Source organism: Plodia interpunctella, chromosome Z (assembly GCF_027563975.2).
Source record: "Plodia interpunctella isolate USDA-ARS_2022_Savannah chromosome Z, ilPloInte3.2, whole genome shotgun sequence".
NCBI classification, from domain to species: Eukaryota; Metazoa; Arthropoda; class Insecta; order Lepidoptera; family Pyralidae; genus Plodia; species Plodia interpunctella.
In genome coordinates this window covers 5,752,032-5,777,578 of record NC_071324.2, presented here as the reverse complement: position 1 = coordinate 5,777,578, position 25,547 = coordinate 5,752,032, and the positions used below count along the sequence as shown (strand labels likewise).

The following is a 25,547-nucleotide window of genomic DNA, read 5'->3' as shown; positions in this document are numbered from 1 at the left end:
ACATTTGTTTAAAAAAACCTGTGTGGACGAGCGACAGGACAGCTGAATTCTAAATTCAAGTTATTGATGGTACAGCTCTATAGTTACAACCATCGGGTAGCCGGTCGAATTATAACTTCACTAAAAATAAAATATTTAATAACCATGGTAATATAATTGTACATTTTTCTCCTTATTATGAAAACTACTTTAAATTGATGAATATTAATAGACATGCATACCATATATTATAATGCTCTTGAATCAAGCGATTGTTGACCTAATAAGTACAGATGTGACGAAATGCTTCATAGATTTTATGGCACATGACGGCAAAGAGCGTGTCTGTACTTTAACAAGATATTGCCGTATACATATAACCGCCTAATCATGCCAAAATAGCAATTAAGAGTATTTTAAAATATAAAAATGGGATAAATTCAACTAAAATCCACAACTACCAATATAAACAGATTTATACCTCAAAAGACAGCATTCAAAATAAACGCGTAAAACAAATTTGAAACTAGAAACAAATAAAAAATACACCAAAATTTTAAGAATTTAGAACGCGTGTTGTCGTTTAAATCAATTTAAAAATATTGTAATGACATACGGTTCTGCATGAAACTTGATTCACTTCATCAAATAATACTAAAAACCGAAATATGAAAAATATCAGGTACACAGCTTACGAAACTAAAATAACTCGCTTAGCAGATTTATTAAACCATTAGAATTGGTCATTGAATTGACTGGGCGTGAGTCAGGTAAGTAAATAATACAAAAAAATATACATCGGATGCATCTAGATTTCACCAAGACTATGGAGCTGGGCGATTTTCATCCACAGATTGACGTTTATATCAATTTCAGGCATTTTATAAATCCCAGCGATAATCAATGTTCCTCCACTATTTACAGAAATAACAGATATATTACTATATCTTAATTAAAAAGTATTAATCCAATTGGCCAATATCTTCCTTGCATGTGAAATTTTATCAAACACTGATGTACATATAGATACGGATAAGGTAAGTTTGTATTTTATTTATGGTTAAATGTCTCATCATGGAATCATTATCATAAATGACAAGAAATGTCACATTTTACAACATTCCGAGTACAACTCAATGCTATCGTTCATGCTACCCGGTATACAGGACATCACCAAATTTATTCTACACTATAATATTATCTTATGATAAAAATCTTCTTTTAATATATTAATTTAACATGACGTCATTGATACTTCTTTCTGTACAATTTTAAGAATGTATAATTTGCACCTGCTTTAGTAAAATACCTAAAATTGGTAAAGAAGCTCATTATTATATGACATATATGTTATATATATTATATATATTATGGCCAATATAAATGAACTAAGACCCACCAATCTACAAAAACACAATAAAACTTTCAATATCTGTTACAAAATATACTTATAATTAAAATACATTGCACATGATTCAAAACACCATAAAATTTAAATTAAAAATTATCCTAACAGAATTAAACTTTACGTAAAAATAACGATATTATAATAAGAATAAAAACTCTATTTTATAACATAGAATGTCATAAAAGTTTCACTTTTAAATACTGACTCCGGAAAAGTCAGCGCTCTCGCGGATGACAGTTACTAAATTAACAATTACACAGAAAAAACGAAAATTAAACTTTTGCAACTTTGCCACTTTTATCATCTCATCATTTTCACCTTATTTCTTTAACTTTTTCCAATATTTATTTAAACACATGTCTAAAATCATGCAAATTACCCTTTTCCCAGAATAAATATACAAATGTATGTACACACGTTGGAATCAAAATTTGTTCACGATGTATATTTCTGCACGGATCTTGAAATACATTTATTTCAAATTATCTACACATAATCATCAGTTATAAGCCAGTTAAAATACCATCGATTGTAACGATTATCCGTTACAAATATATCGCCAAAATTTCAAAAAGTATATTATATTATCAGTAATAATCTGCGAACGTACAAATCTACGTCTTTTTAGTAAATAAAAATTAGTAAAGCTTTATTTAGTCATACTAACAAGTGGCGATTAAAGAAACGGGACTATCTTTCATGTGCGATTAGTATATTTATTACAAACTGCTTTTTTGCTTTCATGACATAAGCATATACAATAATCATATCATACATATTTTAAAATCAGATAGACACGACAATACTATTTACACTTCATAAAGAGATCAACGAAAATATAATCAATCAACAAGTGAAACGTATGTATAATAAATATACTAAAATGGCACATAACTTTTCATTTTCATAAGCCTAATATATTGTGCCTTTAAACTTCTTAATTAGCTCTTATTAATTTACATCTAGATAATATGACAGATCACAGACAGTAAAATAATATTTGTGTGGAAACTAAAGTAAATATACATTTTTTATAATGAAGACAACACATTGCACAAAAATTAACAATTTAAAAAACGATGGGTATAATATACAAATTATATTGGATGCACAGCCTTTGAAAATAAATAAAACTTCCACTAAAGTTACAACATAGTCGAAGGCGGGTGTTTAGCGCAAAAAAAGGTTAATTAGTATTCGGTGATATAGTCTTATAATTAAGACGCTACTAAAATTACGTGATCTACACGTCACATGAATATATATATCGAATAATATATGTTTGGTGATCTTAATATCCTATTTGATCACAAACAACAAATATCTAAAATCATCATAAATACCACTTATGTAATTGAACATAATCTTGACAGATCAGGTTTAGGCAAAGACTGATCAAAACATGTACGGATCATGAGCGCGCGTTTGCGATTTATTAACATCTAGTTTTCGTTCATTTTCAAATTCGAAGAGTATTTCATCATACACTTACGGATAATCCGCTATCTATAATCGACAGCGCTATCCACTAGTTCAAACAGGCATCGAACTCTCGACCTATGCTCACAGATATCGACTACATTTTAAAGTAACACTTAAGTTTTTCTTACTCTAGGCCAAAACCACAGAGTATATGTATTGACCATTAATCTAATTTCTATATGTACGTTTAACTGTATTTGATTAAAAAACATGTATAGATATTGATATAGACTATTCATAATGACGGTAACTCAAAATACAGTCCCAGGGTACTATTTAGACTAGGATCATATCTTATAGTAGTCAATCAATGAACATCAACAAGATGTCGCGTCACTGTGGCATATTATTGTGTTGGAGATTGTTGTCTTGAGAGTGATGCGGCGGGGGGTACACGACGGCAGGGCGCGGCGCCTGCACGTCGTACACTATCTGTGCTGGCCGTTGGTTCTGTTGCAACTCCTCAGACGTCATATACTGGCTTGGAACCTGATCAACAATTATTAGAAATCAAAAACACAAGATGCAAATCGATACCTATTCTCACAAGCTGCACCCATAAGAACCGAAGCGTCCAAGCGTATATAGCTAACAAAAAGCTTTACCAAAACGTACAACAAAGTCATCAGTAACCAGTCTTATAGCGACAGTTGCAGACGTTACCCACATGAAGTGTATTAGTAAGCAAAGAGTTCCAATACCATTTAGTAAAAGATTGCGGCAAATTTTGGTTGAAATGTTTCCATTGTAAAATGTATCTAAAAACATGACTTCGCTCAAATTGAAATGGGTTGATGAACGATTTAGCGAAAATTATAAATGTTTAGTATTTAAGGCCCAAATTTGCCGGCTCTAGCTGAGACAGCCTAGTCAGTTTTTGTTTTATTTTACCTAATGATTGATTTCTACGGAAATACGTAGTTTATTTTCTACTATAATAATAAAACGCCATAATCTTTATGATATTTTGTCTACAAAAAAAAATCTTTCAGACATATTATTCACGCATATTTCTTACTGGACTGATCCTGCTGTCTCAGATTGCCCAGCGTCTGCAGTTTGGCAAAATCATCAAAAAACAATAAAAATTATCACAATCGAGATCGTAACTCTCGTTACGGAACTTTTGCTAAAGTGCTACAGCCTGTAAGGTTCCAACCCGATTGATCCGTTGTCCTCCGTCCCTCGTCAAGGGACGTCAAACAGAGGACTCATAGAATTTTATGGAGTTTCGACGTACGCCATTGTGACTAGCAATCAAGGTAGCGACAACGCGCTACCTCGACGCCAAAGTACAACGGAGCCGGGCCTTATATTGACGGGATTTTGTCAAACTTCATAGCCAGGAATGTCGCGCGAACGTGAGGCCACGTGTTGAGTACTCACGTTTATAATCGGCTGCAACATACCAAGCCTGGCGAGCAGCAGCTGCTCCTTGACTTGGCGCAGTTCCTCCTGCTGCTGCACGATCATTTGTTGAAGCTCCTCATGTTTCCGCTGCAACTGCTCCTGCCACAGCCACTAACTAGTATCATATAATCACAACACCGGGTGAGGGCCTCGGTAGTTACCATTATTAACTATAAATAACATGCTTTAATTTGAATGATGTGTAAATTTAAATCCAAACTCCCATTTTTATATCAATCCAACTGATCACAAACATTAAAATCGAATTTGTTGCAATCCTTCCCTGAACTTCTACATGATATGATTTAGAAATAACAAAAAATTGATGGAAATATATTTTTGTTATTTCTACATCATCTAAAATTTTATTCCTTTTAAACTAACATATTTTATATTTGTTTACAGCCTTAAGTATAACGAATCTTGAATTGCAATTAATGAATATACTAAGTAATTTAATTTCATACTGCACAACTTAAGCACAGGCCACTTTTACGCTGTTCTATTTTTCCTGTCCCTAAATATACACATATGAAATGTAATGAATTTCATGGGTGTATACAACAAGTTTACACCAATGTATGTATAGGAATAACAAATTCACCTGCAACTGAGCCTGGTCCGGCGATACGATAACAGGCAGAGGCGGCAAGACCGGCAAGGGGGGTAAGGGGCGAGGCAGGACGCCCTGGACTCCCACAGCGCTGACGTAGGGCGCCGGGTCCAAGTACTGAGCCCCGATACCGTGTTGCGGCACCAGGGCCGGCTCCATCTGATGCGCCTGCGGGAACATCATCATGTTACCATGACAAGGCTGCGCATAAAACGGCTCCATAGGGAGCGTTGTCCGCTTCAGCTATCGGACAAATAATAACAACACAATTCGAATTACAATATAGATTCATACATTGAAAGATTGAAAATACATTGTCACTATAAATATATCCAAGAGCAGTCAGTCAGAACTACTTTACTTTCAAACAAGTAAAACTTAAGTTAACACACACAAAACATTAATTTTAAAAAAACACGAAAAATGTTGGAGTTGGTATTACTTCTTCGCATAAAAGCGAGCGACTTCGCTCGCTCGCTCCAAACAATACACGGCAAGTGAATAAAAATTGCGAAAGTTATCCTTTCACATTGTTATGCAAAATTATGCGTAAGCTGTTTGCCAAAATATTGTTATGCGTAAATATAATAAAGATAAAAGTAGGCATTATTATATTATATCTCAAAATTTTATGCAAATGGATAGGCAACTGATGGAGTTACCTCTTGGGAGCTGTTCCGCTGAGACCTCTGAGAATCGCCGGAGAGCGAGGCGGTGTCGGAGGCGGTGTAGCGGGTGTGAGAAGCCCGAGTCCAGGACGCAGCTGCGGTCGCTGCCGTGTTCGAAGTCGCCACGGTGCCCGTCGTGCTGCCTCCAGACGCTGACTTCACAGAAGCGGGCTGACAACAACAACTCATATTGCAGCCCGAGATATTTAGTGATAGTTCGGGGGTTTACTAATGCTTACACCCAAGCTAACTACTCTGCTTTACATCTCGATTGTGAGGTGAGTAGAAAAAAACCGGCATTACAAAAATAAAACATATTTATTTCAATAAAGAAATTGAGCTTCGCCGTTCGATATATAAAATTGATGACTATTATACACATACGAAGACAAGGCCGGATAGCGAAGCGACGTCTTTGGTCATAGAGCTGAATGCATGATGTCTATTGCCAGTATGATGGTTAGATATACGGGAATTTTTGAATAAGTGAAGTGTTTTTAATTACTTACCGCCCTAGGGCTTTTCTAGCTACCCTAGAGCGCTTATTGGTCACCTACAAGCCCCATTTGGGGGTAATAAGGACCTATTATCGAATATGAAACATGTAAATACTATTAAATTCCCTGACCAATAATGAAATTAAATAAATTTATTTATAACGTTGTGGCAAATATTAAGTAAATAAGCAACCAAAACTTATTTGGCTGCCGGTATTCTAAAGTGAAGTTCTATGGCCACGTAATTATGGAAACCTATTCAATAAATAAAACATAACAAACCCCTTTTTCTAGTCGAAAATAAAAAATGGAATTCTTGCAATAGCGATAATTTACGTACTTGGCCTACAGCTCCTTATGAATCAAGATTTGGCATGTTATTTTCAACTAATATACAACTATATATACTATATGTTACCTGTGACATATGATGGTAGTTATTGCCGAATGCGTCGCTAACCTCTGACATGTATGATGGCGACATAGTAACCATGTCTTCGGAGGGATTATCTTTCATCGTATTATTATTATCCGTCTCGCTCGCTGGTTCAGTTTCAACTCCCTCTTCTTTCATACTCTTGACTATATCCGAGTAGCTGAAAAATAACATTATACTAATTTTAATTAAAGAAAATTCACTTATCTTTGCATATTCCCGCAACTTCGTCAGTAAAACGTTGAGAAGTTCCCTCGAAGAAGTTAGGAAGCGATTCTCGGTGCTCCATCAGGGTATACTAAATATTATGATAAAAATGCATTATCATGGAAACTGAAGCGACGTGGAAAACTACGATTTGATTACACACACAATACTAAATAAAAGCATGTCATACACGAAATTAATTCGCGGAGTAAAGCTAGTATCGAATAACGCAGTTAGTGATAGTCGTGGGCGTTATTTCAACTAACCGTTTTATTCAACAGTTTTCTATGCTCAACGATCCAACTGGTTTAATCATAACTGCAAAAGTTGGAACGCCCAAATGGTTTTCTTCCAACATAGCCACGCGAGCGCGAGCGAGCTGTAGATGTTTTGCCTACGTGCAATGCGTTGAGCCAAAAACGGTAACAAAACAAAAAGTAAAAATCGTCCTCAAAGGCGCACACTACGACCTCAAAGTTTTGCCGATGTCCTGCTAATGGAATTAATGAGCAAAAGTCATAATTTATTTGCAAATGTGGGATTTTTCTTTATTGATTAAACAGAATATGAAATAATTTACATGTAGTTTTTGCATACACACGTGACTTGGGAAGAAAATCTATTGAATGTATTACCTGACGACACGGTGTGTGCATACAACGAACTCTGGCTTCGAGTTCCACTGATGGTATGTGATGTAGAAACGGGTCTGAAGCCAGATCCACTGCTGCCCCTTCGTCAAGAAGCGATAGTAACAAGACGTCAACTCGCCTTTTTGCATCACTGTGACAACCAAGATTGACCATTACATTACATTAATCCAAACAAAAAATAAATACTATATTGTAAAATCATCCAGGCTATACTTACGTGCTTCATGGCACGTCATAACCTTCTCCAGATCATCAAAATGGTAATAATCGTATCCAGAGGTGCCTAATACTTCGAAAGGCAAGTATCCAATGATGGGCGGCGCGCGGTGGTCGAGAAAGAGGAATTTCCATTCCAAACTGTGTCTGGACGTGAATTCGTTTCTATTCGAGTCTACCAGCGACACGTCGCGGATCAGCTGAGGCGTGTATAAGCGGCCGGTACAAACGAAGAGCAACCTAAAATATATATACAGATAGTAACTATAATACTGATCTAATAAATATTATAGATCATTGTCTCACCAGGAAATTTTAGCCAACCTATTTGCAATAACTACATTTGATTAAAATTACAATTGAAATTCAATAATGAAAGTAGAATTTATTTTACAAAAGTATACATTTTTTGATTGAAATTAATTTTTTTATTAGTACCATACTAATAAAAAAATTCTTACCGTGAATCTCGGTCATGTTGATATATTATATCCTCACGATCAGGTTGGTCCATGTTAGCTCCTGTAGAAAAATTATGAGAACATTTTTTATAAAATTCATTCAACATTTTACTTCCTTAAACAAGAATCAACTGCAAAATTTATAAGGTTTAATACCTCACTATAAAGCGCGCATGTTCGCTACTAGTTTACACTACGTTTTTACTCCTAGTTTATAGAAAGCTACATCCATGTTTAGGAGTACAAGACATTTATTCAATAATGAAAGTAATTTTGTACTAACTAAAATGACCATTGAACTGGATAAGCTCATAGGTGGTTTCATCTCTGAAGTCTAGGGTTCCGCGCCGTAAGTGACACTGGAACCTTACCTCGTTTTCTGTAACATAAAACAAATATTGTTATGAGATTTGCAAGTTACAATTTTTAATTGTACATCTTTTTAATAAATGATTATTTAAAAAATAACGACGCAGCGCTTCATGAAAAGGTATTATAGACCTTACGTTACTCTGGCTTGTATTCACCGAGACTGCTGGGAGTACTCCCATGCCTACATACATTTTGTCGGAGCGAGGCTCCAGTCGGTATTTCGATTTTCATATAGCGTAGTTATGAAATCCGAAATGAGTCATTCTCCGGGCACCTATATTTTGAAATGTATGTGTGGCATTATTCTTCATGTCCATTTTTCATATATTTTGGCTGTCTGATTAGTTTTCAGTAAATAGGTACAGTATAGCAATTAATAACGTATAATTTGTTCAGTGTACATAACTACGAAAAAGAAGTAAAAGAAAAACATGATAACTTGGTGATCTCAATTTTATTGCACGGTGGTATCGCCCATGTGATTTGTCGACGGAACCAGTACTTTTTACTGAGATGACTAAACAAAAGAAATGAAAAATATATTTATTTTATAGATCTGAAAAAAAAAACCGAAGTATATTTGCACGACAATCCAAATTTTTATATTCCTTCACCTTCTTGATTAAAACTAGCAAGCCTTAGTAATTTAAAGTTATTGGGCAACATGCCGAAACAAAACAAAATATGTATAATATATAAGTAAATACTAGTTAACTATACTGTTGTCTTGTATTGTACTAATTATACAGAAGATGAAACTAGGTAATTTCACGACCGGCCAATGCCAATGTCCCATTTTTCCAAAAGAAGTGTTGCTCAGCTGTCCGGCTTTATATCCCTTAGTGGCTTCATACGACATCCGCTGGATGTTATAGAGTGGTCCTAATCAAAGGCTGGCACCACACGCCTCAGCAAAGCAAAAATCGTTCGCCAAAAAAAACAATTCGCCAAAGCATATTTGTATTTCAAGTTTAGATCTAAGAGCATACATATGAGTTAGATTTAACAAAAATAAGTACGTCGAAGATGTACTGAGATGCAACAGTCATAATATTTATCGATTTGAATAATTCTCGCAAGGAATCCCGTGGCTTAAGCCCATAAATAAAACGAATTGCTCGTTTCGGTAAAACAAATTTTTTTCCTATATCAGCTGCATTACCCCATAACAATAATCCGTAAGACATTATGTTATGAAAGTAGCTGTAATACACGAGCCTGTTTCGATATTTGTACACTGTCTGATCCTTCTCACTGCAAAAGCTGCCGAACTAAGTTTTTTGGCCGTGATTTCAATATGTTTATTCCACTTAAACTTACTATCCACAGTAATGCCCAAGAACTTGGCACTGTGTACCCATTCTAATATTTTACCATTAACTACTAAAGGAATATCAAGTAGTAGGGGTGCGTTTGAAAGAGAGAACTTAATACACTTGGTCTTGTCTGTGTTTAAAGCCAGGTTACATAGTGACATAATGTTGCTTACATTGTTATAATTTCTACTTTTTCTATCAACTTTAAACAGTAGTGACGTGTCGTCAGCAAATAAAATTACATCACACAATTATTGGGCAAGACAAGGAAGATCATTTATATAAACTAGAAATAGAAAAGGACCAATAATGGAGCCTTGAGGCACGCCCATGTGCACAGGAGCGCTGTTAGAGGCTGCTCTATTAATTTCTACTTTCTGAGTTCTATTGTCTAACTAAGAAGATAGTACATCAAGGGCCGCTCCAGTGACACCATAGAATTTAAGCTTATTTTTCAGTATGTTGTGGTCGACACAGTCAAAAGCTTTCGAAAGGTCACAAAATACACCTTCCCAAACATCATTGACAATTCCAACTAGAGTGGCTGCTGCACCAGAAGTGGAACGACCTTTAGTGAAACCGAATTGACTATTGTGTAATATTTTGTTTATGTTAAAATAAGAAACTAATTGAGTTAAAATTAGCTTTTCAAAAATTTGCATCAATATAAAGTATTCGTTTGCTTTGTAATTACAATACGTAACGTAAATCGTTGACCAATTTGATAAGGTTGATCAGACAAAACAATAATTTACAAAATTGTAAACATATTTTAGGATTCGTTCGCTTTCAAGATTTGGTAAAATCGCAGTAGCTTCTTAATCTTAATTTACATAGGTACTAGCGACAACTAACTACTAAGTAGCAAGGTACCCTATGTCTTTCTCCATACTTAAAATTATGCTATATGTATGCATCATTACAATAAGTTTGGTTAATTAAGCAGGTAAAGAGAGAAGGAGACGCGAACTTACTTTCGATTTAATAATATTAGTTAGGATCAATTTATACAAAAAAAGCAATATTCTGACATCACAAAAAATTACTCAAGACACTGAAACAAAGTCAATAAAAATATTAATGAGGAAAATTTAAATATATACCTTCGTTAATACCTTGCTGGGCCTCCAATAGTGGTGCCGGATTCTGAAGCAAATTATACAAGCTTGGCCGATCGTCTTCGAAAGCCAAATCAAAGATGCTTTGGTTTAATAGACTAGCCTGTGAAACAAACGAAAAACCAAATTATTACGTTTTAGAAATAAATCTTAAAGAGGGTTTTAGATAGTGTTGTAAAATATGAAAAGCGAACATTTACTCTGACTTTTAGAAATTGTAAAAAATAATCTTTAAATTATTGTTACAGAATTATACATTAATTATTCATTGAATTTATATTGTAAGGTTGTAATAGTATAGTAACTATATTAATAACCTAATAACTGTGCAGTCTTTATTATATTTTGTCTTATTCTGTCAATTTCAAATATCATAAAGTGACAAAAGCTTAACGTTTGAGTTTTTAATGAATAACAAACATTACATAATTTCAATGAAATGTGAAACAGAACAACATACAGGATTGTGACCGAGGAGTGACGATATACTTTCAGAAACATAATGGATTCGCCCACTGGCGGAAAAAACCATGACAAAGCCTTCTAAAGCTTCCAAAATTAAAAAAGTAAATTCTTCATTTGACAAAAATGCCGGTTTCCAGTCTTCTTGCACATCGTGAGCCCTTGACCTCACTGTGATCTCTGAAAAATTTTTAAGATTATATTCTTTTTATACTTTATTAAATTTTACTTATCTCCATTTAAATAATAAATAAATCAAGAGCATCTCGAAAGTTTAATATACTTCAGCCAATACATGACAATAAGCTTTGCGTGCAGTCATGTATGTAATTAAAATGAGAAAAAACACTAAAATGCCTATGATACCAAGTTTGTTTTGTCAATCCACTGATCGCTGCACTGACCACCCCACATGCAATTAAAGTATTCTTAAAAATGTTGTTACAATTATAGCAGCTAGCTATATTACGTCCCATGGATGGCATACAAAGCGATTAAGGACACATATTCTTGACGGCTTATAGCCAACAATAGAATTCTCAAATAGGTCAGAGAAATCAAGAGCCAAATCTTTCTAATAAAGTCATAAAAACTTGTAACTTGTTAGACTTCCCAACCCCGAACGAATCATAAACAATTTTAAAGTTGCAAAAATATTATACTTGTTAGGCTTCACAGCTCTGAACTGTATAGAAACGGGAAGTCGTAAAAACTTGTAACTTATTAGGTTTCATAACCCCAAACTACATGCGATCAGGAACCCGCGAGGATAGGAGCAGCCATAATAAACAATAATTATTATAATTTATTAGGTTACAAATATCACTTACCATTATGATTTTTTAAAAATGATATTGTAGCCTTAAGGACTGTGGATTTATCCATTTTTCTGTTGGTAGACGAGACCATGGAGCTTAATTCATTTACTAACATGTTAAACTGGTCCCGCCGCTTTTTCTCACTCAAGTTACGTGTCCTCCTAATAAGATAGACAAAATTAATGAAGTACAAAATATGTGATATTAAGAAAATACTGAAAGAAATAGGTAAGGTAAGGTCATACAACAATACAATTTTGATAAGTACCTTATGAATCAAGAGACTTAATACTAGACTGAAAGAAGTAATGGAGGGAGGGAGGTTTTGGCAAGCTGTCAAGCAGTAAGCAACTGACAAGTGTGTCAGCTGATAATGATAACACATCTGGGTCAAAGCATTTTTTACTTTTATTTATCAATTATCAGATATTTTGTAATGGTCACATACTATTTCTTCCTTTCTCTTATTTTATTATTCTGTGATCTACATCACTCTCAGTTAACACAGTCAAAAGGCATAAATAAATATGTTGAATTTTAAATTTGGTTAATTCAGAGGATCGTAAAACAAAGAAATGTACTTGAGAATCACTATTCAAAATTTATGTACAATTCTTTTTTATAACTAAGAGACAGTTAACATAGTGTTACAAGCTTTTAGTCTCTCATTGACTTACAGGCAAGTTGACTTTGCCAATTCATAACACATACATTTTTATAAGAAAAAAAAACATCCAGCATGAGTTTTCATATCAGACACAGTGTTAAAAGATTTCATTACAATTCATATTGAAGATTACACATTGAATATAAATAAATCTTGCCTATGATTGTGCACACCGAGATAGTGAACACTGTTGCTGAAGGATCAAAACACCTCAGAAACCCAGCTCAAGTATTTATATAAATGAATTTGAATAAATAAATAAATATATTAGGACAAATCACACAGATTGAGTAAGCCCCAAAGTAAGTTCTAAGACTTGTGTCTTGGGATACTAACTCAATGATACTATATTTTATAACATACATATAAAGACCCAAACCAATCAGAAAAATATCTTTTTCCTTCATGACCTGACCGGGAATCGAATTTGAGACCTCTCGGTTCCGAGGCAAGCACTTTACCACTTCGCCACCGAGGTCATCATATTATGAATTATTATTAAACTAAAAATAATTAATTTAGATTATCTAGATTTATATACAACTTAACAAGATGGAAATATACAAATACACTGGGCAAGGACTCCAATGCAAAAGGAAGGAATGCATGAAAGCATAAAATGTACCCAAGTGTATTCGTGGCTTAATGTTTGCTGGCAACCTTAAAAATATTTTCCTTGTTTTGCCACTTGAACTTTTGGCATTCGCCTTCAGGTTTCAGAAATTTTAGCATTTAAAATCCAAAGGATGGAATATTAGGATGCTGTACCAAAACAATTGTTAGACAACAATTCTAATTGTTATGTTGATCTAAAGTTTTCAACTTTCAACTATCAACTTTTCGACAGTCAAATAAATAAAAAACATGGTAAAATAAAGCCACAAGTAAATAAAGTGGTAGATTCCACAACAAAAATGGCTGTTGGGGTAGGGTAGCCAGAACCCGGACCATAATTATATGCCTTGAAATTCAATCCTATAATGATACAATTTATCACACCCCAGAGAATCTATAACTCCATATCTATCTACTTGAGTATTTAAAAAGAGGTCAGTTAGTTATCAAAGAGAACTTGAGTCTCTCACTTATATTTACTATTTTAATAAAATGATTACTTTAGCACACTAAAAGATTGATAAAAATTCAGTTTGATGAAACTAGCTTTGGGCCGCAAGTAGGGTTGCCAACAAAGTTTAAGATTCTCAAGGCAACTTTAGACTAACAATTCTTGAGTGGTGCAAAATTATTTATTGAGTCTTATAGTCTGAGAACAAAAATACCTTTAGGTTTTGATTATCTTGAAAGTATTACATGTGCTACCAACCATACAATTAAGAATCTACATGCATATAATTGGTTTTAACTACTACTACTATGACAATAAAGTAGCGCTTCCCACCTTTTAGAGTCATCTTTATCATCTCCGTCGTCTTCCATCCTGGCAGCTATTTTGTCACTTAACCAAGATACTCAAAACACATCATAGTATAGTTCAAGCTCAAAATGTTTAGTATTGATCCATGTAATACATACATATAATACAAACTACAATCTTGAATCAAATTGCTGATCTCTACGTTTCAGTTTAGTATAGACTGATATCTATCTCGTAATAATAAATCGCGTCACGCCTACGCGAGGACCGACAAATTATTCAGAATGTGGTATTAGCAACCCGGCATCCAGAAGCGCCGTTGCAGCACTTGCACCGTATACTGTGCTTAGATACCATGCAATTATGGTAACTTTCCACACCCACGCTATTGTTGCGCTTATTTTCTTTGCAGAACAAAATCTATACTGCACTATGTTGTCAATAGCCACAACCTAAATCCAATAATAACAATATGAAATTCGAATGATAAGTAATTACTCCTCAAGTGAATTTATACGCGATATAATAGAAATTCTTATATTTATCACTGTAATTTCACTATTTCTAGATGCAAGCAAACATTGATTGAAAAAATAATTTTCACGAATGTGTGTGTCATTCTTCTTCCGTTCTTCGTTCGCTTCGTTTCCGTTCGTACAGACCACAGATAAAAGACCATAAGACTAATCGAACCTACTGGCAAAAAGTGTAGTATTACGAAGTACTTACTAAATCCATGCAGATAAAATATTTTTACTAGAGACTGTATCTGTACATAATAAAAAAGGTTCGTGGCATTATAAGGAACTATCAAAAACAACAGTTATGCCACATTGTTGTTAGCAGCGATTTACTATCGCCACGTTTGCGGGAGTTCTTTCGTTATACAAGTTCTTTCGTTATAAGACTCTACTCCTATGCCTCAAACAAAAAAAGTACCACGTCACGGTGACATATACAGTCACTATGACAAGTCAGGTAAAAACTATTTCAGTCATTCTATTCCTTCCAAGACTATTCGTCCGCTCAGTGTGGTTATAGTTGGTGCCAATCATGTAAGATTTGTTGTTTATTATTATTTCGGTTGTTTTATAGTATGTATATGTATTATATAATATATAAATCAAGTAAGTCCTAATATAGATAAGTAATTATTTTACATTAGTGCATTAGTACTTTTCGTAAATGTGATGGTACTTTAATGTAGGAAAATGAGGGTACCTACTTGAAGGATAATAAGAAAAGTTTTTTCTTTTTCAAAGGATGAAATAATGAGCTTTAATATATTTACCTTTTTGGTTGGTCTTCATTCTACTTACTTATTACGTAAGAAAATTCATAGTATAAGAATAGGGATGAATAAATCCGGCGAACCCTGCGCTCGAATTTCTATGTACCTACCTACCCACATTTTACGATAATCAGATAATGTACTGGTCCAAGTCTAAATGTGTAATAAGTAATAATCGGCTTATTGTGCTACGAAGTTTAAAAATTTGTGCAAAAAATTGTGTAAGAATAATGCAAGAATTATGGAAGTATAAATCTAGCAAACCCTGCACTCAAGATGGCTTTAGAAATTTTTGTATGTACCCTCGATTATACGAAAGTGACTAACGGTTTTACTATAAAGGTCTGTATAAGTATCACTAAAATAATACTCCATTGTCCATCAGTCTGTCACCAAGGTTTGCCTTAGTCGTAGAGATTTTTGTTTTGTAAGGAGTGTAATTCCATAGAAAAATTCAGATCAAAAAAAAAACAGTTCATTCACACACCTAACCTTTGAAATTCTGAATAATTATATACAAATATAAAATAATAACAATAAATTTAAAAATTGTGACATATATTTTTTCCATTTGCACTATTTTTTATACTATTGAACAATCTCCCTTATTTTCATCAAAAATGGGCTAGGTTTTGTTTTTTTAAGCGGACTAAATAAAATTAATGGCTGTTCTGTGTCCACTAATTAACATAACAATTCATTATGTATTAATTAGAGAAATTTAAAATACTTATTGTTCTATCGTTCATTTTATACAATACTATGCAATAATTATTTTTTATTAGATAGAGTTATTGCAATACAAAGTAGTCACATTATTCAAGGTTCAGATAATATAAAATTACTTTGTTTTTTTTTTTTATCGGAAGCTTGATCAATGTGTATTTTTTCATTGTTATTATTGATTCAAAATGGTAACAAAGTCTGCACATATTTTCTTGTCAATGAAGTTCACTTAAATCTCCCAGGGTATTGTTTTGAATGAGTACCTATGAACCTGAGTAGAATTGATTCTAATGCCAAGAGGAACTAGTCTGCTTGACTCTCATACAATCTGCTATATTTCACCTCAATATTTTATGCTATTTTTATAGCGTATTTTTTACCTTGTTCCTTCTGTGCTTCAATGTCATTATAAGACTTTCTTCAATTGGAATTGTTTTCTAAATAATGTTTGTTCTGAAAATTCAGAGTAAATAAAAGAAAAAAAATAAAAGTTTAATAATAAATAAAAGAAACTACTATTATTATTAAAAATATATTATAAATTTGGATGCCAAAAGTTAATATGATTTTGAAACTAGAATGGATTTTAAAGCAACCAAAGAAACTGATGAACTACAAACATGGACATAAAAAAGATACTCTCTTTTTTACGTCCACGATATTCCTCGCGTATTATAGGATCAGTCCTTTGACGATGTGTGCTTTGGCGCTCCTCATTTCATATACACACCGAATTTCAGTTAGAGAACATGGTATTTTAAAAATATCAGCCGTTTGATTTTATGCGCAACTAATAAACCATTTTATGTAAGTTTTTATTGTTCCTGTCTCCCGCATAACGTATAAACAAGTACTTAATATTGATGGGAGGAAGAACATGGTTCCCGGAATGCTGATGTAAATCAAATAAAGTTTTCCCAAATTAAAATAAATAGTAGAGTAATATTTAATAGATCTGGCATCGGTAACCCTACGCGCTAACTGTTGTAGGCTGCAGAGTCAGTGTGCCACTGGGTCGTGTTGCATAATGTCAGTAACCGCACCGCTTACTCGGGTTTGCGTAACTGCAAGCAACACCACGGTAACTAGTTGATTTCTTCGTCCTACACTATACCGTAATTTTGCCATTGAAAATTTTTATGGTTTCAAAATACGCAGTTATAATTAGGTTATTACAACACTGATTTCTATGTGTTATATAACTGATATAATCCTTGAATATGGATTGTTGATCTAAGAAAATGGATTGTTTATCAACTTGATATTATTATTGCAAATGTAAGTTTTTTTGTTTTCACGGTCTATCTACACGACCATCTTCTTGAAATTTTGAATACATGTAGTTCGATGTGTGGAGATGGAGTTAGGCTTCAACCGATACGTCCATTCAATACGGGGAAAAAATACTGTTCTCGTGGAAAATTAGGCAGTGATACCTACATTTTTTGGGTAGTTCGCTCTAGATTGGGGCCACTCCATATAATCCCGGAAATTGTGTACAAGGCGATCGAGCGGTAAAAAGTACAGTGCCTATTCCAAAAGAGGATAAATCAATTAAAACAGATCCTCTTTTAACTCGCGCTTGGTGAACGAGTAAAAAAACTCATGAGAAAGCCTTTCTACCTATTATAGGTACGTAGCATTGATTATTACAAAGTACATACATTTATGTACAATACTGTGCATTTATGTGACTTCGTGTAAGCCTCTATGAGATGCAAAGAAAATCTTCGAGAAGTATGTAAGGTTTTTTTTAATAATTGGAAGTTTGAATAGTACATATGACGATATTTGTTGCAGATAATTCTACGTCTTAAGCATGGAGCATGGCAACGATGATCAAGTAAGTACATATTTTCACACAGTAGTAGGTCTTTTCTTTTAACTATTAATTATGCCATAAGCTAATAGTTGTGTCAAGGACATACCTACTACGTTGTGCAAAGATACAGCACAGATTATATAATACTTCCAGTTAGATCGATAGTACATATGATGATTTATGTCTATTATGGCAGTGCATTCTCGTTGGAAGCATTATGTTGGCAGCATGGACGTATAAAAAAAGACGGACGGAGTACGAAGTACCTAAACAAACGGGGAAGCTTAACAACTGACCTTCTTTGTGTGCCAGAAATGTTGCCATAATGCAGATTTTTCCCCCATGGTAGCTTTTTATATTTATTCATTTCATCTATGTATTTAATTGTTGTGCTAAGCTATGAATAGATATACTAAATACTAGCTGTACTCGCAACTTTGTTGATATTAGCTCATAGCAGAACGAAATTTTCTTTCACAAACAAAATTTTTAAAATTATTCATTTTTGTTTTACCATCGTCCTGGCTACGTCCGTGATATATATAAAGTGTATGGGGATTGAATAAAAAAAAACAACACAGTTCTCTCGAAATCAAATAAATATAGGACTAATATGGCACATTTTTAGGCAATTCATAAAATCAAAACGAAAGATATTACTGTTATAATATAGTTGACTTAATAAATACAAAAAATGATGGCGAAAATCTTTCCATTTTATTTGTTAACTCTTTACTTGTCATTTGTTTCTGCATCATTCTAAGACAAGCCATTAACTCGTAAATAATTTTAAAATTTTATTTAATAGTCATATCGGATTCAAATGAAGCTAAACATTTTTAGAATTTGTTTTGTAGTCTACTTTTTGACTACTAGGTATGTTTTTTTTTCAGTTTCAAGTTTTAAAATGGACTAACGCAACGTCAAACCAATTCGCCTACATTTGGGAGATTTTAAATTTCTAATAATCGCAACACCGGTCCATATGTCATTGACATTTATTATTTTTCAATTAATTTCGGCGTAATAATTATGCCATAAAAACATAGGTAATATGAAACCCGACTTATCTGTGAAATGTTACTCTCTGACTTATTAAGAAAACCACTGTGTTGCGGCAGCATTTAACGACGCAATACGGCATTTTATTTTTTTTTGTGATATCGAAAGTTCGAAACGCGGTTTTCTAGATGGTAGCTCGCTGCGTAATGGTGGCCGTTCGATACACTAAGGTGAGAGATGGGTGAGAGTGTGTGCGTGCCGTACTGTCTGTACAGGAGTCCGACACACTAGGGGTTTCTTCCTAGCGCTGCCTTGTAAAACGCCGTCCGTCTTTTTTATACGTCCATGGTTGGCGGTATTTCTCCCATACATTTTGTTTTAATCTTCATAGAGAGAATATGAATATAATCTGTGAATAGTTGATATTGTATTCTAATTTCAATTTCGTATTGTTGTAAGGATCAATAGTGTAGTATAGGATCAGTAGATTTAAAATTATTATAAACGCCAAGCCTAAACCATAGAAACTATACATTCCAAATTTCGGCAGTAGCTTTAGGTTATTACGTAGTGATCAGATAAGAAAGGAATTTTCAAAATTCGATCCCCAAAGGGGTAAAAATTGGGGGTAAAGTTTGTATGAAAAATAACGAAAATCTTTACTGATCTACTTACTTGAAAATAAATGCTATGCAACAAACATAATGAAACCCGTGTTTAAATTTGATCTTTAGGGTAGTTAAATGAGGGTGAAAAGAAATAACGAATAGTCCCATTCAAAATTTCGTCAACTAAATATATGAGTAGACAGCTCAGCGGTAGACAGCATTGAATTCACGTTGTTGCTGTTTATGGTTCGAATCGTGAACTTCAATTATTTTGAATTCAATCTGTTATCAATCAAGATTGATTATGGTTTTACCCGTGGTTTTACTCGAGAGAAGCCGGGACGGGCTGCTAGTGTCCCATACAAACGTTGCTTCTCTTATTGCGGTATAAACGGAGGTATAACGTAGATAATAAAAGGGGGGGCTTATACATCTGGCCATAATAAACCCCTTTTTATTACCTCAGTGGATAGATACGTCCAGGGGAAGCAACGTTTGTATGGAACATTTTTTAGAAAGTCATCCCTTAACCACTTTTTTGCCTTTCGCGGACGCGCAAATGTCATTGCGCGGAAGGACACTTGCGCGCAAAGAAATTCGCGCAAGAGTCGTTCGCGCTAAAGTACCAGATTTGTCATAGTCATATATCGAGTCATAAATATATGACTCTGTCAGTGTGTATACAGAGCGTTGGTGGTGTAATAATTAAGCCTATGAACCAAAAGGTCCCAGGTTCGAATCGTATTGCATGAGTTTGTATACCAATTTTACTCATGTATTGTATTTTTACGACCACCACTTGCTTCATTAGTAGATTTTTTGTTTGTAATGAATAAACTCAAAAACTACTGGGCCGATAAATATCTGTGAGAAAAAGCTCAGATTTTCATCTGAGCTTTTAGAGCTCGAGAGAGAGCTGAGAGAGAGAGAAGACGAGAAGACATTTCTTTCAAACATAATAACAAGTCGAGTCTTCCGAACAGGAAAGGAGGGCCGAGGGCTGACCTAATTAAATTTTGACCGATGTTATAATTTTAATGTTCTATAATAAAGTATTTAGACTAATTTCTCAATAATGTAGGGTGTTTGGCCTTTTAACCTAAATGTCTGGCCTTGGTTAGCCTATTAGGTTTGACTCGATCCTACCTAGATACCCTGTTAGATAGGATTAATCTAGTGAAAAGTATCGCGATACAAACATTATCGTTTGATTGTTTCGTTCTACAGGTGGAATCCGATGTTTCGGCCGATACTTCTTGCCTCGTAAGTAATAATTATTACTTTATATTTTTTTAAGTACTTTTTAAGTCAAAATTTATATTACTAAAGGATACATACATAATTCATTACATTAGTATAATGGTATGTTATGGACCAAAACGAATATAGATGAACAAGATCTATATTCGTTTTGCTACCGTCACGTAGATTTCTACAAATAAGATAACGAATGCGTTATCGCATTTCTAGAGTAACGAAACGGCCAACCTACGTTTTAACTAGAATGTTGATTATGTAAAGTTAGGTCTGGTAAAGTTAGAGCTCATATATCAAGAATCTTGGCTCTACATGAGATCTGACCACTTTTTAATAAATTTTGACTAAAGTGTAGTTTGTGAAGCAAACTAGATTCAACTTGGCCACATTTTTACATGAAAATTTTTTTGGTGGGATATTTTTTACTCGAATATTAGAACCCCCTCCGTTTTGGAAGTCTATTAAAATTGTGTTCTCTCCAATTTTATCTATAACCTGATGTTGATAAACATGTAAGACCCAGGTCAATCTGAAAAAATAATTTCTCATCTTGGCCTGACCGGGGTCGAATCCGGAACCTCCAGTAGTTTGGCATGATGGCCACAGAGGTCGTCAAATATATCTGTTATACACAGTCTAAATAACCGTGAAGCTTGATTACGAGTTTGTTCTTACTGGTGTAATAGTCATAAATATGACTGTCAACAATTTCATGATTATAGTCAAATGACTATAATCATGAAATTGTTCATCAATCATGGATATTGTTAAATATTTTATTACGTCATTATTAAATAATTCTAGCAAGCGATTAGCGAACATATATCGTATTAAGATCTAACAAAAACGTATACCTACCTGTAAAGTACAATTATAATAAACTAGTTTTGCCCGTTAATTTCAGTTCTTAAAAGAAATCGAAGTAAAATTTCAGTTATTTTTTTATCGCGTATTCTAAGACTGGTAAAATTTATTTATTAATATATGATTGAAATTTGTATTTTTTGTCATATTTAGTTCAATTCCCTGTATCCCGCTACGTGTCTCATTCCGAAACTTGCAAATTCCGTTTCCTGCAAATTGTCCCTTGTCGTTTCCCGCTTCGTGTCCACTCCTGTTTCCCATAATAGGTGCCGAACATTTCATGAACCTCTCTTCAAAAATAATAAAGTTTGGCATACATTTTCACCCCCTCATAATTTCCCTAGAAAGGCATTTTCAAAATCTAGTAATTGCATTATTATATTTTAATAACTATGTATAGATTATTAACTACAAATATCAATTAAAAATTTCATGTGTATCACTTCAGAAATGACGAAATTTCATACAAACTTGCAACCCCTATTTCACCCCCTTAGAGATGAAATTTCGAAATATCCTTTCTTAGCGGATGTCCTAGTCACAATCTACCTTCCTGCCAAATTTCATCTTCATGAGCTCAGTAGTTTCAAGATTTCGTGATACGTGAGTGAGTGAGTGTTTTACGCTTTTATTTATATAGATTTAACAGCGGTTATTGCACAAACATAACATACAGACATGTGTGGCACGTCGCGAACTGTCACTCGAGGTGTTAGTGAAACCAATCATAGCTGCATACAATCTCTGCTTTCAAAATTGCAGTTCGGTTACACATTTTGTTATCTTTAATTTTGTTATCTTTCGAGATCCTTTTTCATAATTTTGCTATCATACAAATACAAATATCAAACAAAATCGAAGATATGCTTGTAATAGATGTTAAGTAAATAACTAAAGATTGGCTAAACGGCTTAAAAAAAATAACAGTTTTTTTACAATTCGGTTTTCTTAACTGCTTATCTACTTAATATCCGCCCCATCTCTATAAATAACTGGTGTTGCTAATTATTTGTTTGTATTAAAATAGTTCAAAACAAAGTAAAACGTAGAGTCTTACCACAGCCGTATTCTCAGTCAATCTAACAACTAAATTTGCTACCCACGCCCATTTGAGGTAGAATACCGAACTGTCAGCTCAGGGAATAACAAAGATATTTGATTTGACGACCAAAAATAGAAACTTTCTGAAGTCATTTTGAAGATTTCAAATTTATTCAACACCAGCAACACCTTCACCGGCCGGATAAGTTTGCTTCCTTCAGTTCACATGGATCTAAAAAAAATATATAGAAATGGCATCTGCAGATATTCGGATTCAGGAATTAAGCAGTTTTGAAGTTTACACAACAAACTTAGGTGTCCCTGTGTCCATCGTCGCCGCTGTTGAATAAAAATGGTAATTTAAAATGACTTTTCAAAAATATTTTGTCGCCGCTAGGTCAAGTTGCTTCTCAATGTGTTTATATTCCTAGCAAATGAAAATGTACTTTTTATAAATTAATAATTATTTAAAAAATGATTGTCATAAGTGGGTTTAACTTGCGGCTATAAAATTAGGTTACTATCGGTCGTCCTATATCGGCGTTTCTGTCAAATGACACTGACGTTAGTTTGCTCAGATTATACTCTGGGAACGGAATATTTTGATTTCAGTATATATTATCCTTGTTGAGTTCAATATGCCAAACCATTAATTTGAATTATTTTTAAATAAAAGTTAGCTTTCTTCAGTCCAGAATAATGTTTGATGGAATAGGTTCCCTCAAGGGCCTCCAATATGAGGAAGATTCACGGGGCGTAGCGCGGCGCGACGAGGGTGTCCAACATCAAAATCCAAATCAACGCATTAGACCGACCAATCAACACCAACTGCCCAATGAGTGAGGTTATGTCAAATTCAAGTCGAGTAGAGATTTTAGAATACGGGTGTAGAGTATATCCGCCGATGTCCAATAGCAAGGCACATATCGTTACCAAGTAAACAAATTAAATCAAAAAATCTTTCTTGAATTCAAATTCAAATCATTTATTCAGAAATTAGACCTTCACAGGCACATTTTCACGTCAATTTTAATATTAAATAGTTATTTCTTACAAGCTACAAACTACTGTCATTTCGAAACGACCACTGCAGAGAAGAAATACAGAAAGAAACTCACTTTAACAGTGTTGGTCCCTATCATTCCAGAAGGCCTACCATTATTTTTTTTTTCTAATAATATATAAGTACATAATGTATCAATACAGGTGATTGTGATCCGAGAGCTGATTAAAATATTTAATATATTATAATTATATATACGTATATATATCGATGTGAAACACAATTAACTTTCACAAAAAATTATGAGAAACGAGATGACCGGTTCCCTCTGGCAGCACCCGTTTGAACAATAACGTCAATAATCTACTATATAGATGCTTAAATGTAGGAATGTAAACATAACATTTGCTTTGCCACTCATTGCTACCTGAGGGGTTAGTGCGGGTTAGCATTTCACTTCTCACCATCGAATCGATTCGAAGTGGGACACACCGCACCAATGACATTGCAGTGTGGATGTCGTTGCGTCACAATGGCGCAATGTGATTGGTTCGCTGTGTCTCATTTCGAATCTATCCGATTGTGAGAAGTGAAACGCTAACCCACACACCCACTGAAACCAAAAAGTAACTTTAAGACTTTCACCTTCCGGACACGGAAATTTTTATAAATAATCGTATTTAAAGAACACGTATTTAAGGAGTACTTCGGAGTAATAGTTTGTTGTGCTATTTCTTCACATTCGCTTTGTTAGTCGGGGCAGTAGACTTGAACTATACGTAACTTATAGTTCAAGTCTACTGCCCAAGTAGTAGGTAAGTTTTCTGTATTTAATCCCATATTGAAAATAAAGAACTTTAACCATTTAAGTGAATACGATACGCAACAACTACAGTCCATCCAGTCAAACTCACTGAAACAATTAGAATAATAGGCGACGTAAAACTGACACTAATGAAATAACTAACTGGAAAACAACAACTATCGTATATTTTTAATGATATATTTTGTTGAATGGCGAAATTTCCATATTGCGACTGGCGTCGCTGTACACTTATACACAATATACTCTATGAAAAAATAATCCCACCAAAAATATGTTATTCTCTTTATTTCTCTACAAAAAATAATCAAATCTCTAGTCAGTAACGCTCAGCCAAGTCTAAGCAACTCTATTAATTGAGAAAACGCGGTAAGGATTCTGCGGGCTCTCTATTAATTGAGTTTGCTTTTGTCATAATAGTTTGCCTTTTATGTGGAACTCTATCTCTACACCAAATTTCAGCGCTCTAGGTATATAGAAAATACTACTTCTATAATATTTTGACGATCAGTGAGTGAGTCAGTGAATCAGTGTCGAAATCGTGGAACTTTGCTTTCACATAACTTTGAAAATATTTGACCCACAAGGTCGATATTTTGAGGTGTTTATAGCCTACTAAAGATTCTCAAATGGGTGCTCGAAAATGCCGAATTACTCGAGCGTAGTCGGGACGGGCGGCTAGTTGTAAAATAAGCAGTTCCCATATAATTCATGAAAAAAGACGAAAGTTGACTGCTTGTATACAGAAAATATTTAATACTTCATTGATGCGAGACAAATTGCATAGATGGCGCTAGTGGCTTTACAGTTTGCCAAACTTTGGTGGATTGTTGGTTTTTCATTGCGCAAAATAAAAGATTTCATACAACAAGGTTCACGCATTCGCGTCGGAGGCATGGGTCTGTAAGTTCGCCGGCGAAGGCGAGTGTATACTCGTCCCCTTGATTTCCAA

The 25,547-nt window shown here is 34.1% G+C and overlaps 2 protein-coding genes across 12 annotated transcripts in view; one reads left to right on the top strand and one right to left on the bottom strand.

Annotated features, from left to right (window-relative positions):
• Nucleotides 1-1,730: 1,730 nt before the first annotated feature.
• Nucleotides 1,731-14,797, bottom strand: Clk (Clock). 10 transcript variants are annotated; one of them, XM_053767664.2, is made up of 13 exons: nucleotides 14,183-14,797; nucleotides 12,129-12,277; nucleotides 11,297-11,478; nucleotides 10,822-10,939; nucleotides 8,314-8,409; nucleotides 8,031-8,091; nucleotides 7,571-7,809; nucleotides 7,336-7,483; nucleotides 6,476-6,653; nucleotides 5,555-5,731; nucleotides 4,884-5,060; nucleotides 4,279-4,372; nucleotides 1,731-3,358 (listed from the first exon to the last, which is right to left on the bottom strand). In XM_053767664.2, the coding sequence occupies exons 1-13, from the start codon at nucleotides 14,218-14,220 to the stop codon at nucleotides 3,333-3,335; spliced, it is 1,683 nt and encodes a 560-aa protein (XP_053623639.1). In that variant the 5' UTR covers nucleotides 14,221-14,797; the 3' UTR covers nucleotides 1,731-3,332. The 10 variants fall into 10 exon arrangements, 8 of the variants coding, with proteins under 8 accessions (XP_053623639.1, XP_053623635.1, XP_053623632.1 ...); XM_053767660.2 differs by having other exon boundaries at nucleotides 4,256-4,372; nucleotides 14,183-14,785; XM_053767657.2 differs by having other exon boundaries at nucleotides 3,059-3,358; nucleotides 4,256-4,378; nucleotides 4,884-5,135; nucleotides 14,183-14,363.
• Nucleotides 14,798-15,131: 334 nt separating this feature from the next.
• The window catches only part of LOC128683075 (uncharacterized protein), a 41,578-nt gene continuing 31,162 nt past the window's right edge, over nucleotides 15,132-25,547 (top strand). Inside the window, exons 1-3 of one of the 2 annotated variants that reach the window (XM_053768295.2) lie at nucleotides 15,132-15,213; nucleotides 17,976-18,018; nucleotides 20,835-20,870. In XM_053768295.2, the coding sequence (XP_053624270.1) occupies nucleotides 17,995-18,018; nucleotides 20,835-20,870 (60 nt within the window). In that variant the 5' untranslated portion in view covers nucleotides 15,132-15,213; nucleotides 17,976-17,994. The remainder of the gene's footprint in view (nucleotides 15,214-17,975; nucleotides 18,019-20,834; nucleotides 20,871-25,547) is intronic. The other variant, XM_053768298.2, reaches the window with a different exon arrangement.